Raw genomic sequence first — 17560 nt, forward strand, 5'->3', positions numbered from 1 at the left:
TTTTGTGGGAGGGTTGGGGGATGAGTGAGGAGCTAATGGTGAATGTGAAGGAGGTGAATGTTCTGGGAAAGAGGAGAGGGCACAGCCCCCTAATAAGGGTAATAGAATTAACATTTATAAAGGAGCATTAAAATGGGTTAGAAGGAGTGGAACGCAATTCAGGAAATCACTGCAAGAGAAGACAAATATCACAGGTCTGCAAATTGAAACAAAGTTTAAATTGTTTTGATAAAAATTAGTGACTTTACATAATTTTGCTATGCTGATTTTTAAAATGACATCCATTTTGCTCTATAATGTAAGGATTTTTCACAAATTAAAAAGAAATTGGACATTTTTCATACTTTTTATTTCACCGTATGCATTAAAAACTTGGTAAATAGTAAGTTATAGTTCTTTTAGAAGGTCTGTGGTAAGCCCATGTTTAAAGAACAAAGGAGCAAAGTGTGAATTTAACAACTGAGTAATTTTAAATGATTAGATGTGACTGAATCTATGCTTTTTTGACAACTTTTTATTCATTTCACCATCAGTCTCTCTTTGCACAGACCAGCAGTAATCAGCCATCATGTTGACATCCCAACGTCCTTGATTTCTCTTTTCCACCATCTTGATATCCTGATGACATCTTTCCCCTTGCTCTTCACTGACACTTCCAAGATTTTCAGGAAAATAATCCAGATGGGAAAGCAAAACATGAACTTTCAAGCTCATGTTGCATCCAAGTCTTTCATATATGTTTAGCATGTTGCCAACAATGTTTTTTTAATCAGGATCTTTGTTATTCCTTAAGTTTTGTAAGACATTTCTGAAGGCCACCCAAGCGTCTTTCTCTGTGTCATTCATGGCTTCTTCAGAGTTAGTGTCAAGAATCAGTTTCCTGATCTGAGAACCCACAAAGATACCCTCCTTAACTTTTTGGTAACTCAAAGCTGGGAACTTGTTGCAAATGTACTTGAAACAGTCACCGTTCTTGGGTAATGCTTTCACAAATTGTTTCATCAAACCTAGCTTGATGTGGAGTGGAGGTAGCAGTACCTTGTTGAGTTCAATCAGTTTTTCATGAATTATATTCTTGGACCCGGGAGTCAGACTCTCCCTTGGTGGCCACTGTTTCCTTACCCAATGAAGATCTCTTGCTCTGCTATGCCATTTGCATAAAAAGCATGGCATTTTTGTGTAACCAGCCTGCTGACCAAGCAGCATACACAGCACCTTCAGATCTCCACATACAGTCCATTCATGCTCTGGACAATGCACCTTTTTCCAAGGAGAAGGTCAGGATTTCCATAGGTTTCTCTAAAGTGGACAGAATGGGCAATAGGCACAGAGGCATATTGATTGCCATTATGCAGTAGAACACCTTTTAGGCTTGTTTTTGAAGAGTCAATAAAGTCTTCAGTCACCTGGTTAGTAAGCTGTCCCCAAGCTTTCTATTAATCAGGCAATATTATTGCAGTATACCAAACAGACCATCCATAGAAAAATATGGAACAAACTCTTTCTCGCGGTTCCGTACCAAGCAAAATTTGTTCCAGAGGAAAGCAAATTCTTCGCTTGAAGTCTGTATCCCAAAAGCTCAGCAGAATCTTTAGGCAGATCCAGGTCTCTCACCAAGTCATTAAATTCACTTTGGGTGAAAAGTTGTGGCTCATTACTGACATGTTCTGGTGGATACTCAGTATTGCCTCCAGCATTGTCAGCATCGGGGCACATTAAATTAAACTAGATGGCATTCATTTTGACAAATTCAATCAGTTCGAGGTATTTTTGCATTCAAGTTCTTGAAAATAAGTCACTGCATATAATGTATAAAGCATTATAATAGCATTTTTTGAAAAAGTAGACTCCAGTTTTCAGAAAATCTGTACATCATGGGCAAAAATGGATATAATCTTTGAACTCAGCACCCCAAAATGAGTTAAGAACAGTTGTTTGTTCTCAAACAATGGAACCCATGCATAAGGGGCTAAGTCTTGACTGGCATGATTTTCCGCAAATGCTTTTAACGGAAAAGTCTTTCCGTTAAAAGCATTTGCGGAAAAGAGCGTCTAGATTGGTACAGACGCTTTTCCGCAAAAGCACTTTTTGCGGAAAAGCGTCTGTGCCAATCAAGATGTGGTTTTGCGCAAGAAAGCCCCGATTGCCATTTTCGCCATCGGGGCTTTTTTGCGCAAAACTGTTTTTAGCTGTCTACACTGGCCCTCTTGCGCAAAAACATTTCCGGGAAAGGGCTTTTGCCCGAACGGGATCGTCAAAGCATTTGCGCAAGAAGCACTGATTTCAGACAGTAGAATGGCAGTGCTTTTGCACAAAATCAAGCACCTAGCGTAGACAGCTGGCAAGTTTTTGCGCGAAAGCAAATGCTTTTGCGGAAAAACGTGCCAGTCTAGACGCAGCCTGGGTGTATTTGTAGCTATTATGAGACTTTATGTACGGCATTACCTGCATAGAGACTTTTAAATCTTCAAAATATGTTACATGCGCCCTGAAGTACTTGCAGCATTTTGCCCCACTGCAGAGAAGAGCTGCGGGGCTGGCAGGGCAATTCGAGCAGCTGTACCTGCTAGAGCAGCCGGGAAGCGGCCCTGTGCTTGGGCACGCGTCTGTGTGAGAAGGGCAAGAAAACCCCCTCTCCGCCCTGCCCCCAGATCTGCACCCTTGGCACCTGTTACCCCCTTTGCCCCTCCCTGGGGGGGGGGGGACCTGAGTACAGGTGCTGGCACCGGCTTCCCCCCAGCTCCAATCACCGCCCCCGCCCGATTCGCCCTTCCAGTCCGCGCTGGGCCCCACCAGGACGTTAACAGAACCGGCCGCTGCGCCCCGCGCCCCTGCGCCGCTTTTAAGCGATTGTAAAGAGCTGGGAGCAGCACCTGACGCCACGTAAGAGAAGGTGCGGGGAGAGTGAAGGCAGCAGCTCTTACTGAGCATGCTCGGTTCCACGCAGGAAGTGCTGCAGCCCCGAGGCACGTGACAAGGAAGCGTCTCTCGTCTTGGAGGACGTGCGCGCCCAGATCACGTGAGCGAGCCCCTCCGGCCGCGGCGGAAGTGGTCACTGAGCGCGCCGGGGTTGGGTAGGGAGGGCGGCAAAGATGGCGGCGGAGGATCCGGGCTGCGGGGAGGAGGAGCGGTTGGATTTCCTGAAGGAGCGGCACGTGCGCTTCTTCCAGCGCTGCCTGCAGATCCTGCCCGAGAGATACTCGTCCCTGGAGACCAGCAGGTACCGGCCGCGCTGGGGGCAGACGCCGCGGAGGGGCCCGTTGGCGCGGTCTCCGGGTCCCCTCCAGGCGCCGCAAGGTCGGGCTGTGCTCGTGGCCGCCTCCAGGCTGGGGATCCCGCCCGTTCGCGTGTCGGCGGCGGGATCTGTTCTGTGACGCGGCCTCTGGATTTAGCCTCCAGTGACGAGTCCCGCTGTAGGGCAGCCGCTGGTCTCCGATCCCGTTAGCGCGCCGGACTGGGCAGGCAGCTCGCAGCCGCTCAGGGACAGCTCGTGTCAGGGCTCTGGGTAGGGAGCGGTGAGCTGCTTGTCCTCTCCTGCGGGTGGTTGCCCCAGCCCTGAGGGAGGGAACCCTGTGCTAATGCACGATCGCCCATGCAGCTGCCCTGCTGGTGGTGCAGGGGTGAGGTGTAGGTAAGATATTGGGGATGCTAACATACAGACATTTAAATGATAACCGGTAAGTCTAGTCTTATTGGTTAATCCAAGAGACTGCAGACACTGTATCAGATGCAGCAAGGTGGTGTGTGTGGACGCTAAATAGACCCCCTGTGCATGCTGGTTCCCCAGAGCTGCTGCCTGCCTTCCTGTCTCCCCAGTTAGATACAGAGAGGCAGCAGTATGTGGGGCAGCCTGCTTCCTCATACCACCTCCCACAGATACAGGGGCCTGCTAGCCATGTCGTCCCCGTCCCCCCGCCCGGGAGTATTTTGGTAGTCGTGTAATCATTACAAATTGTTGCAGCTATAAGATTACTAAAATAACCAATATCTAACATCCCTATAAGATACATGTGTTCCTGTCAAATTATTCTTTGACCATGAAGGTTTGGCTGGTAAAATGTCATGGCTGTTCCTAAGCTAGCATTTTTATGGAACAGAGAAGCAAAAGCACCCACAATACTGCAGTTTTTGTTCTCCCAACCTGGCACTTTGGGACAAAGGTAACCAAGAGAAAGTTGGGATAAACAAGTGATCTTTCTAGTCCTTGTGGCTCTCCACCGTACATTAGAAAGAACTCCTGTTCTGTGTCTTTAAGGTCAGCAGGCATGCAGGCTGAATTAAGTCACTTATTTGAAAGCAATGATTTAAACCAGAGAGTAGAAATACATGTTTTATAATCTAACTTTTGATGTATGCTTTCAAGATTTTTTTTGAGAGAAATTCTCGTTGGTTCATACATCCATTAAGACACATTTAAAATATTATTTACAACTAGATATAGCTGTTACACTACTTTTGATCATTCTTTTTGCTAACCAAGAGACTGCACCATACTGAAAAAGTCTATTAAAATTAATTATATAGTACAATATATGTTTATTCATATACAAAATGCAGAAATTAAGTATTCTAGTAGAAAATGTTAATGATGTGTTTTCTTGTTGTGATTGCGCATTGGGGGGTCCCCGACCCTGCACCCCCATCTACAGCCAGGTGTGACTCTCACCCAGCCAGTAGAGTCAGAAGGTTTATTGGTTCACAGAGATGCAGTGTAGCTTAAGATCGATGTTAGCCAGGAACCAGGGCAGGCAGCATTATTTCTCTTGCGGGGGAAAGGGCTCCTGGGCCCCTCATCCCTTTTCCCGCTCTCAGCCTCTGCACTCTCCTAGCCCACACTGACCCACACTCCCAGCCTCTGCTCACCAGCCCCAGGCAACCCTGCCTTCTCCATTGTCCTCCTTCCTGGCCCAAGATGTTACTGCTGTCACCTGGGCCTTAGGAGTGAGAGACTGAACATACTTCCCCAGTGAGTCACACCCAGCCTCCCCCTCCTCATGCAGCTAGTGCTGCAGGGCCTGGGGAAACTGTGGCACACACACAGTGTCACTACAGAGCAGCATAGGACAGTAGGATCTCCTATAACCCCACAAGATAAATGGTGAATGCAACACCAAAGTGACAACAGGATTACAGAAGTAGATAGCATCCCCACTATATCACACTTGTTTACTAGATACCCAATTTTTGATTGAGACTGTTTCAAAGCTGCATTTGGATTGAAATTGGATTTCAAAACCAAGATTTTATTGGAGTAAAATTACTTGATTCTTTCTACATAATTGTTTAAATCCACATTAGCATTTTTCAGAATGTAGTTTCTAATTACTTTGATTAACAGACTCAAGCATTGTGTGATCTGATAAAAAAATAAACACACGTTTTTTCTTTATGGCTGACTACTGATATCTAGGTAGGGGAGTAAATACTGTCATTCACTCCATTACAAAGACTGGAAATTGCTTCATTGTTTTTGTAATATGACACATTGTGCTATTTATAAGAGTTGGTGTCAGAAGTTAAGTGTTTACTCCCTCATGCTGAATATAAAAAGCATACGTTAACTCATAAAGGTTGGAAACTTGTTTCACCATATTTGTTTTATTTAAATAATGTGAATGGCATGTTTAGACTGTAACATAAGTTATCATACATTTTAAACAGGTTTATTTTTAAAAAAATTTCTAAAAAAGTTTTATCTATTCTGGCAGCTTAGGAAGATTCACTGAATATCACTCAAAGGGAAAACCCCAAATAAACTAGTGAGAGGGGGAAAAAACGGGAAGGTAAAATGTCTGTTTGAGCTTGTGAGGAGCTAAGAGAAAAATATCTGAGACAATTACATTGATCTATGGCTGTGGTGTCCAACCAGTTCTGAAGCAATAGCTGCTATAGTGGCTACTGCTGTAGCGAACTAGCCGCAGTCACCTGGTCAAATAGCCACATGTGGCTAGAATGTTGGATGCCATGGATCTATGGGTAAATGACAAACAGGTCAGCTTTTCATGAAGGCCTTCCTAAGGAGGGAAAAGACCTAATAGATCACATCTATCACTTTAGGGCCAATATGGGGCTGTTTATTTCGTAAGAGAATATGGTAGACTGTATTGAGCCAGATCAATGGTTCATCGAGCCAGTATTCTGTCTTCCAACAGTGGCCAATATCAAGTGCTTCAGAGGGAACAAAGAGAAGGAGGAAATTATCAAGTGGTCCATCCCTCTTTGTCCAGTCCCACCATCTGGCAGTCAGACACTTAGGGACACCCAGGGCACAGGATTGTGTCTCTGACCATCTTTGATGGCTAATACCCTTTGATGGCGCTGTCATCCATGAATTTGTCTAATTCTTCAGGTACTTTTGGTCTTCATAACATCCCCTTGCAATGAGTTCCTCAGACTGACCTATGTGTTGTGCGAAGAAGTACTTTTTTTTGTTTGCTTTAAAGCTGCTGTCTTTTTTTTTTTTTTTAAATTTCATTTGGTTTCTATGTTATGTGAAAGGGATAAATAATACTTTTTTCAGTTTTTCCACACCATCATTGATTTTATAGACCTTTTCCACGCTGAATAGTCTGTGTTTTTAATCTTTCCTTACATAGAAACTGTTCCATATTCCTAAACATTTTTGTTTCTTTATTGTGTACCTTTTCCATTTTTCTCATCTTTTTGGGGTGACTGGAACTGCATGAAGGGTTTAAGAAATGGGCTAGGGATGTTAAAATGCATTTATTTGTGTAAATGTGTAACTGCTGAAATTTCTCACGCTATATTTCATAATAGAATATGGAGCACCAGCTCCAATTTCTTCTTCCCCACCCTTTCTACCTTCCTCCTGTGCTGGCTGCTTCTGAGGCAGCAGAGTGAGAGGGAAGGCAGCTTCGCAAGAACCAGTGCTCGTGGGGAGCTGGCTCCTGCTGCCCCATCACACTGCTCCCTGTGCATACTATCTCCTTCCTCTCTTCCCACCCACCTCTTTATCAGAGGTAGTGGGAGAGGGGGCAGGCAGCTCCAAGGGAGCTGCTGAGATTCCTTTGTAGCTCTTCAGTCTGCTTTGTACTTCGCTATTTTAAGTTATTTTGTAATATGCTGTGCAAACTTTGCTACTTCCTGGTCATGTATGAGTATGTTGAACAGCACTGGTTCCAGTACAGATGTTTTGGGACAGTACTATTTACCTCTCTCCATTCTGAAAACCAGTCCTTTATTTTTTCTGTCTTATATTCCTTTTGTCCCATGATTGCTAAGTTTGCTTGAGAGACTTTGGTGAGGGATCTCCTCTACAGCTTTCTGAAAGTAAACTACAGGCAGTCCCCGGGTTACGTACAAGATAGGGACTGTAGGTTTGTTCTTAAGTTGAATCTGTATGTAAGTCGGAACTGGTGTCAGCCACTGCTGAAACTGATCAGTTTCAACCGCGGCTGAATCTGGACGCCAGTTCTGACTTGCATACAGATTCAACTTAAGAAACCCAAGCGTCCCCAAGTCAGCTGCTGCTGAAACTGATCAGCGGCTGATTCCAGGAAGCCCGGGGCAGAGCAACTCTGCCTCAGGCTTCCTGTAGTCAGCCACTGGTCAGTTTCAGCAGCAGCTGACTTGGGGACGCCTGGGGCAGAGCAGCTGGGGTGCTGCCGGGTTGGTCCGGAGCGGTGCTGCGGGACCAACCCGGCAGCCCCCAGCTGCTCTACCCCAGAGGTAGGCAAGAAAAGCCTGGTCTGCTGGGGGGAGGGAGGGCACTAGCTGCACCCTCCCCCCCCCCAGCAGACCAGAGAGACGGGGGTGGCAGGACTGCCCAAGTCCTCCACGGCTCTGCTCCGTCTCCCTCGTCTGCTGACCTGGGAGTCCTGGAGCAAAGCTGCAGAGCATGCGGGCAGCGGGACAGTCCAGGCGCGCTGCAGCTGTCCCACAGCTGGCATGCTCCAAGGCTTTGCTCCCCATCTCCCTGGTCTGCTGGTCAGACCAGGGAGACGGGGAACAAAGCCGCGGAGCACACCCGCAGCGGGACAGCCCAAGCGCGCCCGGGCTGTCCCTCTGCGGGCGTGCTCCAAGGCTTTGCTCCCCGTCTCCCTGCAGACCAGGGAGACGGGGAGCAAAGCCGCGGAGCACGCCCGCAGGGGGACAGCCCAAGCGCGCCTGCATTGACCAGGAGATGGGGAGCAGCTTTTCTCGCCCCGGAGGACGCATCTGGGTGTCCCGCCGCTCCCGTCCTCCGGGGCGAGAAAAGCCCCGTTCGTAACTGCGGATCCGACATAAGTCGGATCCGCGTAACTCGGGGACTGCCTGTTTATGCATTGAATCGTCCTTGACCACATGACTATTAACCATCTTGGAAAGCTCTCATAGTTTGGCGAGGCATGATTTTCTTTTGCAAAAGCTCTGTTTACCTTTTCCCAGCAAAAAGAGTGTTTGTCTAAGTGCCTGATGATTACCCGTTTTGGATGATACTTGCCAGTTAACCGGTTAACCTTTCACATCCCTATTTGGGAGCCTTCTAAAAAAAATTAACGTCACATTAGCTATCCTCCAGGCATCTGGAGCAGAAGCTAATTAAAATCATAGGTTCTATACCATTGGTAGAAGTTCTGCAATTTCATTTTTTTATTTTGTTCAGAACTCTTGGGTAAATATCATCTGGTTATGGTAACTTTTTATTTCATCAATTTGATATATAAACCCTCTTGTATTGTTATCTCAATCAGAGAAAGTTCTTCAGATTTGTTCCCTAAAACTCAGACTCAGGGTGGGACTCTCCTTCACATCCTCTGCAGTGAAGGCAAATGTAAAGACAACGGCCTTGTCTTCCTTTAATGCTCTTTTAGCACCTCAGCAGTCCAGTGGCTCTGCTGATTGATAGGTTTCTTGCTTTTGATATACTTTAAAAAGTTGCTGTTGTCTTTTGCTAGATGTGCTTCAGATTCTTTGTTGGCCTGCCTAATTATAGTTGATTTTTCCCAATATTTGCAATTTCCGATATTTGCTATTATCTGGGAAACAGAGCTAGACATTATATTTTTTCCCTTCCTATTAGGGATGTTAAATTTCTATTAATCAGCTAATCAAGTAATCAATGGAATTTCCTTTGACTACTCGATTAGTCGATAAGCGGGGTGCTCACTATCCTGCTGTGCCACCACCCCCACTCTGCCTCTCCCTTTGAAATGCACAGGAGCCACCACCTTCATATTGGTGCCTGTAACAAAATTCACGTGGTGGGAGTGAGGCCAAGGGTTTCTAAGTGGTGCTATCGGGCTCAGGCCTGGTGCAAGGGCATGTGGGCTCTGGCTGGCGGTGCAGGCTCTAATGTGGAGCCAGGGATCGGGTGCTCAGGGCTAGGACAGAGGGTTGGCATTCTGGGGATGAATGATTTGGGGTGCAGGAGGGACTCTGGGCTCTGGGGGTGTCAGGGGGAAGGAGTTGGGGTTTGGGCTTACCTAGGTGGCTCCTGGTCAGCAGGTGCTAAGGCAAGGTGCCTCCCTGTCCTGAGACACCGTGTTGTGCCCTGGAAGCAGTCAGCAAGTCCGGCTCCTGAGTGGGGAGGGCATGAGGCTTTGCAGCATGTGGGAACCCTGTGGTCCATGTGCCGTGGGTCCGGAACTGTTGATCTTGCTGCTTCCGGGCTGGCCCCAGCATGGAGCTGTCCTGGCTGTGGGAAAGAGCCATTCCCTGCTGGCCCTAGCATGGTATTCTCCTGCCAGTGGTAGCTCTGTCTTGGGGTCTTCGGGGAAGGACCCCTCTCCTCTGGCTGCAGCAGCTTTGGGGCTTGGAGAGTGGCATCTCTCCTTATTGCAGGCTGGAGCCTCTGCATGGGGCTTAATGGGAAGCTGTACAACCACACAGCTTAGCAGGAACGTAACTTTTTGGAGCCCTCCATTTACTGGCAGTTTAGTGGTAATAAGAATCTTTAACTGCACTGTAGCTTCTATTAAGTATTTAAATAATTAAACATAAGTAGTATTTTGTGACTACTGTATAATGGGGCATGATACTGAAATATCAATATGTTAAATCAGTGGAAGTTACCAGTTTATAGCAGGGCTACTCAATTTGGAAGTCCCAGGGGGCCACAATAATACTCTCAGCACATGCCAGGGCCGCAATTTAAGTGTGGTTGCATATACATGCAAATATGTATGCAAATAGCTTCTTTCACACTGATGGGCATGAATACAAAGATTAAGGCAAGACTACGCAACATGCAGGGCCCATTTAGGTCAGTTCTATTGATATTAATAAAATGCAATATTTACCTGATTTCCACCCATTTGACAGAATTTTATTGAGCCATTACAGTCCAGGAATTTAACTACTAAAACTTATATCAACAGAAGACCATTGTATTGACTACTTTTTTGTTTTGGCTCCCACCTGCGGGCCGCGTGTTGAACCCTGCGTAAATCCAAACCACACCACAGGCCGCATGCAGCCCCAGGACGTATGTTGAGTAGCCCTGATTTATAACATGGTAATTTATGAATGTTATGTAATCCTCACAGTAATCTTTGGAGTGTGGACAAAATGTTATTCCTAGTTTAGCAATGGGAATGCTGAATCAAAGGCTGTGACTTGTTCAGGACCACTGGAGAACTAAATGTGACTACAAAGATGAAAACTCAGATTCTGGATTCCATGATGAAACCACAAGACAACAATTACGTAAATTTATTTTAATTTTAATTATTGTGTGCTGCAGAAGCAAAGATAACTGTTCAGTTATAGAATTTAGTGATGTATTTCTTACCATCACACTGAGTGTGCTTCAGAGTTCTTTTACAAAGAGAAGGTCGTAAGATCTTCTTACCCTTGATTTGATTTTTTCAGACTCTTTATCTGTAAAGACTCTTTGAAGTTTGTGATGCATCATTGTTTATTTCCTGTGTTGCTTGTTCCTATTTGACTTGGTATGGTCTTCAATTAGCCATGTAGCGTAATATGTAAAAAGGATCTTTCAGAATTTGCCTTATGCTCTAGCTCACAGATGATCTCTTGAGATGTTTGTCAAGTTTGGAAAATATTGGCTACCAAAACTGGATAATCTTTTAATTTAGTTGAACTTAATTATTTTTTAATTTCCTTTTTGTTGACTCTAAATCGAGAGTGAGCAATAATTTTTGCCGGGGCCACTTCAGAAATTTTTGAAGTGGCCCCGGGACACACCGGAAGGGGTGGGGTCAGGATACTTCTCTGCTTCCTCATTCGCAGACCATGATTGGTCTGAGGGTGGGGGAGCACCTTTGCTTTCCCCCTCCCCTAAGATTTCCCCTAGGCTCCCATGCCGCAGGCGGTGCAAGGAGACTTTGCGGCTCTCTCTTCTGCGCCCTGGCCAATCAGCGGTTGGGGGCGGGGAAGCATGCTAAATCTCCTCCCACCCTGACAGAAGTGCATGACGCTTCTAAACACCACACGCTCCTCTCGGGAGTGCAGGGACACTCCTCCCACCCCAAGGCTAATCAGGGTTGGGGGTAGGGGAGCGAGTGAAGTCTCCTCCTCCCCTGCCTCGCCTTGGGGCCGGATACAGCCTGCAGAGGCCCTTTTGCCCACCCCTGCTCTAAATGATGGTTTTGCTGTGATATTGTTTACAAAGGCTGGTGTGATGTCACAGATCTACCAGTAATCATCTGAAGGTACCCTGGTAAGAAACCTTGAAGAATTAATCTTGCACTGTTCCAAGTTCTTTGAGCAGTGATGGGCAACCAAAAATAGGGAGTGGGCCACATGAGTGGCCCTCCTTCACCTCAGTGGGCCGCAGAAACCTATGGCCCCCTGGAATTCCACCTGCAGCCTCAGTCTGTACTACTTCTCATGTACTTCTCACACACTGGGGAACTGGCGCTCCACTTTTCCTACTCCTTGTCCCTCCCAGCACTTTCAGAGCACACAAATCTGCTGATTCGTGGTTTGTCCCACCCCTCCCCTTCCCAGCGATTTGGTCAGTCATGCAATTCACAGCATTTCAGCTCTGGAAAAGAGCAGAGTGGGAATCAGCAGATTCGCAGTGAAGAGTAGGAGTGAGAGTTCCAGTGCTCCAGTGTGTGAGAGGTGCATGGGGGAGAAGGGAAGATGGGGGGGGGGGGCCGTTGGCACAGGTGAGGATGCTGCAGGATGCCCACCACTGACGCTCTTTGATAAAAATTTGGTTTCAAGTGGGAGATTTCTGTGGACAGTCTGCTGCATTATATCTCTGTATTTAGGCATGTCTTTGTTAAATTGACACTACAGATTGAACCTCTCTAATCCGGCACTCTCTGGTCCGGCAACACTCGTGATCCGGCATGATTTTAGTTGGATGGATGCCCACTCATGATGGGTGTGACCAAGTTTCCCACTGTCCCATTGTAATATACTGGGTCCGGTCTGAGCACCACTGATGGTGTCAGTTCAGGGGTTATTGCTGGAGTCCTTTCCTTTAAGGCATCAAACCAGTCACACAGAGCACTTCAACTGCCAATCTGGGCAGCTGGAAGCCTCACGAGCAAAACCCCTCCAACATCCCAGCTTTACCTGGACCACAATCAGACCTGTATCTTACACAGATGAGAGGTTATAAACCCAATCTCACCAACTCCTAACAGGTTCTCCCAGTTGTAAAGGACCAGCCACAGTCCCAGGTCAATTTATGCCTCAGATCTTATCCAAAAGAGCATGCTGTGCCAATCCTTTAGAAACTAAAACAAAATACAGGACTATGTAGCACTTTAAAGACTAACAAGATGGTTTATTAGATGATGAGCTTTCGTGGGCCAGACCCACTTCCTCAGATCAAATAGTTGAAGAAAATAGTCACATGGTATATATGGCTGTGACTATTTTCTTCCACTATTTGATCTGAGGAAGTGGGTCTGGCCCACGAAAGCTCATCTACTAATAAACCATCTTGTTAGTCTTTAAAGTGCTACATAGTCCTGTATTTTGTTTCAGCTACACCAGACTAACACGGCTACATTTCTATCACTTTAGAAACTAAAATGTAAAGGTTTATTACTAAAGAAAGAAAAGGTTGAGAGTGAGATTAAGGTGAATACATTACATATATCAATCACCAAGTTCTTGATGTGTAGGCTCTTAGCCGAGATAGGGATGTAAGTGACTAGTCAAGCTTATGCTTATCGGATAATTAATTATCAGAGAGTTGACTAGGTGATGCAACTAGTCACTTCCCCTTCCCTTGCTGCCTCGATCAGAGAGCAGCAGCAAGAAGGGAGGAGCAAGTGCCTGTACTGGCAGGAGCTGGCATTAAATGGATGAAAGTCTTGTCTCAGGAAAAAGCTCAAGAATATGAGTGTGATTCTGTTATGCTCTGTTAGCAAAACTGCTGCTGCTTTAGAAAGAATATGTCTGTACACAGGGGCCACTTTATATTTTAAGTGGAAGTGTGTCCTTCATATTTTTGCCTCATTTCTACCTCCTTATTCCCAGGAACCTTTTAAAATAATGGTTTTGTTTGACTGTGTTCCTTTTCTTCCACTGTCCTTAACTATTCTCAGTCCCTGTGCTTGTGGCAAGCCTCTAAAAGGGTATGTTTATACTGTAGTGTTAAATCCTGTGTCTGACCCATGTCAGCACGTTCAGGCTAAGGGCTATTTAATTGCTGTGTAAATGTTTGAACTCAGGCTATGTCTAGACTGCAAGCCTCTTTCGAAAGAGCGTGTCTAGACTACAATACGCGGATCGGAAAATCGATCCGCTTTTTAGAAAAAGAGCGTCCTGACTGCTGGATGCTCTTTTGAAATTCAAAGCCACCCGGAACCGCTTCTGCCAGGGCATGGGGGCAGCATTTCCTTCCTGGTGCTGCTGCCTGCCCTTTGCAGAGACGCGTGGTTAAAGGGACGCCCCTGAACACCCGTTGTTCTGCTTCTGCAGCTGTCTTCGCTGTCCCTCTAGGAGGTAAGCAAGGCATTGCAGTGCTGGTTTGGAGTTTTTCTGTTGTAGACCCATTTTTTTGGCATGGAGCCAGAGCTGCCCCTGGGCAGGCGATGGCCCCACGCCATCATGCAGCAAGTGTTGCTGCATCTGCATGACACAGTCATGAGGCTACTTCCCCATCTGGACCCAGACCAGAGGTACGGAGGGATCGTCCGTCATGCAGCCGCATTGCCCTTGCCTCCAAACTTCTTTGTGGACAGGCGTTTTTGGAGGCTTGACACCAGCTCTGACTGGTGGGACCGGCTCGTGATGGAGCTCTGGGATGACCAAAAGTGGCTACGCAACTTCCGGATGCGAAAGACCACCAGGAGCTGTGTACCTGGCTTGCCCCTGCTCTGCAACGGCAAGACACCCACCTGCGGCCCGCTATCCCCGTGGAAAAGAGGGTCGCCATTGCCCTCTGGAAGCTGGCAACCCCCGACAGCTACCGCTCCGTGGGACACCAATTTGGAGTGGGCAGGTCTACTGTTGGATACATCTTGATGGAAGTAAGTCATTGTCTGGGGACAGTCACAGTTTGGGGTGGGGGGAAGGGAGACTGTCAGAAAGGGCCAAGTGGAGTGGGAGTGGGAGGGAGCTCCTCCACTCACCCTGAATTGTTGGGGGGGGAGTTCTGAGGAGGGGATTCCCGGGGTGTTTGAGAGGGAAGGTGGGTGGTGGGTTCTCCTCCTAAGAGATAAGGCACCCCTTCTAACATTTTGTTGTCTGTCTCGTTCTGCAGGTGGTGAGGGCCATCAATTCGGAGCTGCTCAACAGGCTCGTCTGTCTACCAGATCTGGACAGCGTCATGGCCGGCTTTGCTGCCCTTGGCTTCCCGAATTGTGGAGGAGCGCTCGACGGGACACACATTCCAATCCGTGCACCGCCCCATCGAGCAGCCCAATTCATTAACAGAAAGGGCTACTTTTCTATGGTCCTCCAGGCCCTGGTCGACCATCGTGGCCAGTTTTCTGACATTTGTGTTGGGTGGTCAGGGTGGGCACATGATGCCCGCATCTTCAGGAACTCGTACCTCTACCGGAGGCTTCAGGCAGGAACATTTTTCCCGCATCACAACTTTGCGGTTGGGGATGTGCACATGCTGTGTATAGTGGCTGACGCAGCCTACCCCCTGATGCGGTGGCTGATGAAGCCCTACACCGGCCACCTGGATGCAAGCAAGGAGCAGTTTAATGCTCACCTTAACCGGGCTCGCAACCAGGTGGAATGTGCGTTCGGACGTTTAAAAGGCAGATTCCGGTGCTTGCTCACACGCCTAGACATGGGGGAGAGCAACATCCCTGAGGTGGTGGCCGCGTGTTGCGTTCTCCATAACCTGGTGGAGAGGAAAGGGGAGGCCTTCCTACCAGGGTGGGGTACAGGTGCTGATGGTCAGGAGAGGCACTTTGCCCAGCCCCGGACAGCTGCCATCCGCCAGGCTCACTGGTCTGCTGTTTGCATACGGGAGGCCCTACGGGAGCAATTATCAAGTGGAGGCCACTGACTCTACTGAGGGGCTTCTGCCTGGGGACTGGGCCCTGGCCCAAAAGAAGCTTCCCTACACAACCCATCTCCTGACCCTGTTTGGAGAAATCATAAACACCAGGGTTTGTCTCAAAATAATAAGTTCTGGTTTATTTTTTTAAATATCACTCACTGGAAAATAGTATAACTGTTGCAAACATAAAAAAGCTTTTGTTCATTTTTGATGTAGAAAATATAGTTTCATGCCAAACTATGTACAATAAACATTTTGTTGAACACTTTCCTTGTCATTTAACTGGGGTGATGGGGGTGCTTGAAACCTGGAGGGGGGGGAAGGGGACTTGAAACCTGGATGGGGGAAGGGGATCAGGTTGCACGGTGCTTGCCTGATCTCAGTCTCCTGCTTGGGCCTCGTGTTCGGGGTCCACCATGGCCACGGGATCGGGTGGTGCACCTGTCAGTTGGCTGGATAGGGTGCTCTTGGGATGGGGAGGCCTGGGGGAGAGGAGGGCCAGGGGGAGAGAGGGGCTGGGGAACTTGAGGGGCTGGGGGAGAGGGAGGTCCAAGGGGGGAAAGGGATGCTGTTGTGGAAGGGGGGTTTGGTGGGGCGGGGTCATGGGGTGCTGGAGGAGCAGGACCAGGCACAGGAGCAGGCAAGCCGCAGACCTCCCTGAGAGTGGCAGTCAGGGACGTGCGCTGCTGGACCAGCTCCTCCATCAGCCGGTCATGCCACTGATCCTCTGCCTCCGCCCTCTCTCGCAGGATGGTGTTGAGCTCCTGCACGGCCTCCACATGCTGCTTCAGGATGTCCGCATACACACGCCTGTGTCTGCGGCTCCCATGTCCCCGAGATGGAGGTGGGGCTGGGGTGCTGCGGCCCTCTTGCACGGCTGGTCCGGCTGTGGAGGAAAAGAGGAAGACACAATCAGTCCTAAAAAACTGGACTCTGTAGCACTTAAAATACTAACAGGATGGTTTATTAGGGGGTGAGCTTTCGTGGGCCAGACCCACTTCCTCAGATCAGACTAACACGGCTACATTTCTATCACAATCAGTCATGTGTGCAATAGCTGTCCAAAAGGGCATGCCCTCTCCCTGAGACAGGGGAATCAGACATTCTGAAGGTAACACTGTGTGTGACCTGGGCATCAGCCTGAGCATGACAGGTTTCCCTTGTGCATCACCCCCCCCCCCCCCGGTGTTACACAACCTCACTGCACTCACCTGCTGCTTCATCTCCTGCGTCAGATGACACCTGGGAGGCCTCTGGGGTCTGTGTGACTGGCTCCAGGGTGAGGGTCGCCGTCTCCTCACTGTTGTCCTCTGGCACCATGTCCCCATCTCCTGACTGCTCTGGGTTCTGCTCTGGCGCGTCCACCACAGGGTCTGCCAAGCCTGACTGCACGAGACGCCGTGGTGTGCGTGCTTCACCACCACCACCCAGGATCTGGTCCAGCTCACTATAGTAAGGGCAGGACTGGAGGGTTGCCCCAGAACGGGAGTTATGCTCCCTGGCCTTCACATACCCTTGGCGCAGCTCCTTAACTTTGGAGCGCACCTGGTCCTGGGTGCGGGGGTAGTGTTCTTTCTGGGCCAGGGCCTCTGCCATGCGGCCATAAATGTCTGCATTTCGCCACCTGCTTTTTAGGGCTTGTAAGGCCTCCTCCTCTCCCCAGAGCTCGAGAAGGGTCTTGATCTCTTGGCCAGACCATGACGGTGCCCGGCGTTTGGAGCCCCTGGTTGGATCCCCATAAGGCTCTCTGGAAGGGCCAGGAGGGTCTTGGGGCTGGGACATGCTGCACTTCACCAGCCGTGTGCTCTGGCTGCTTTGCTGCCACAAGTGGCTGTGAGGGTGCCTGTCCCTTTAAGAAATGGCTGCAGACAGGAACCAGAGACATGCAAGCCATGTCCCAGATTGTCCACCAGGGCTTCTTCCTGGAGGCCATTATTTTCTTAAAAATGGCCTCCCCATGTCCACACTCACTTATTTTCGACGGATCTCCGTCGAAAAAGGCGTTCTTCCTTGTGCAATGAGGTTTACCGCCGTCGAAAGAAAAGCCGCGTTCTTTCGATTTAATTTCGAAAGAATGCGGCTGCAGTCTAGACGCAGGTGAAGTTTTTTCGAAAAAAGGCTACTTTTTTTGAAAAAACCCCTGAGTCTGGACACAGCTTCAGTCTGGAC

At 48.3% G+C, this 17560-nt stretch overlaps 1 protein-coding gene across 2 annotated transcripts in view; it reads left to right on the forward strand.

The window, feature by feature from the left end:
• The first annotated feature begins 3044 nt into the window (after positions 1-3044).
• Positions 3045-17560, forward strand: part of PGGT1B (protein geranylgeranyltransferase type I subunit beta) — a 64773-nt gene continuing 50257 nt past the window's right edge. Inside the window, exon 1 of one of the 2 annotated variants that reach the window (XM_006134477.5) lies at positions 3045-3220. In XM_006134477.5, the coding sequence (XP_006134539.1) occupies positions 3093-3220 (128 nt within the window). In that variant the 5' untranslated portion in view covers positions 3045-3092. The remainder of the gene's footprint in view (positions 3221-17560) is intronic. The other variant, XM_006134476.4, reaches the window with a different exon arrangement.

The sequence above is a fragment of the Pelodiscus sinensis genome, chromosome 6, assembly GCF_052426305.1.
Source record: "Pelodiscus sinensis isolate ZL-2025 chromosome 6, ASM5242630v1, whole genome shotgun sequence".
Lineage (NCBI taxonomy): Eukaryota > Metazoa > Chordata > Testudines > Trionychidae > Pelodiscus > Pelodiscus sinensis.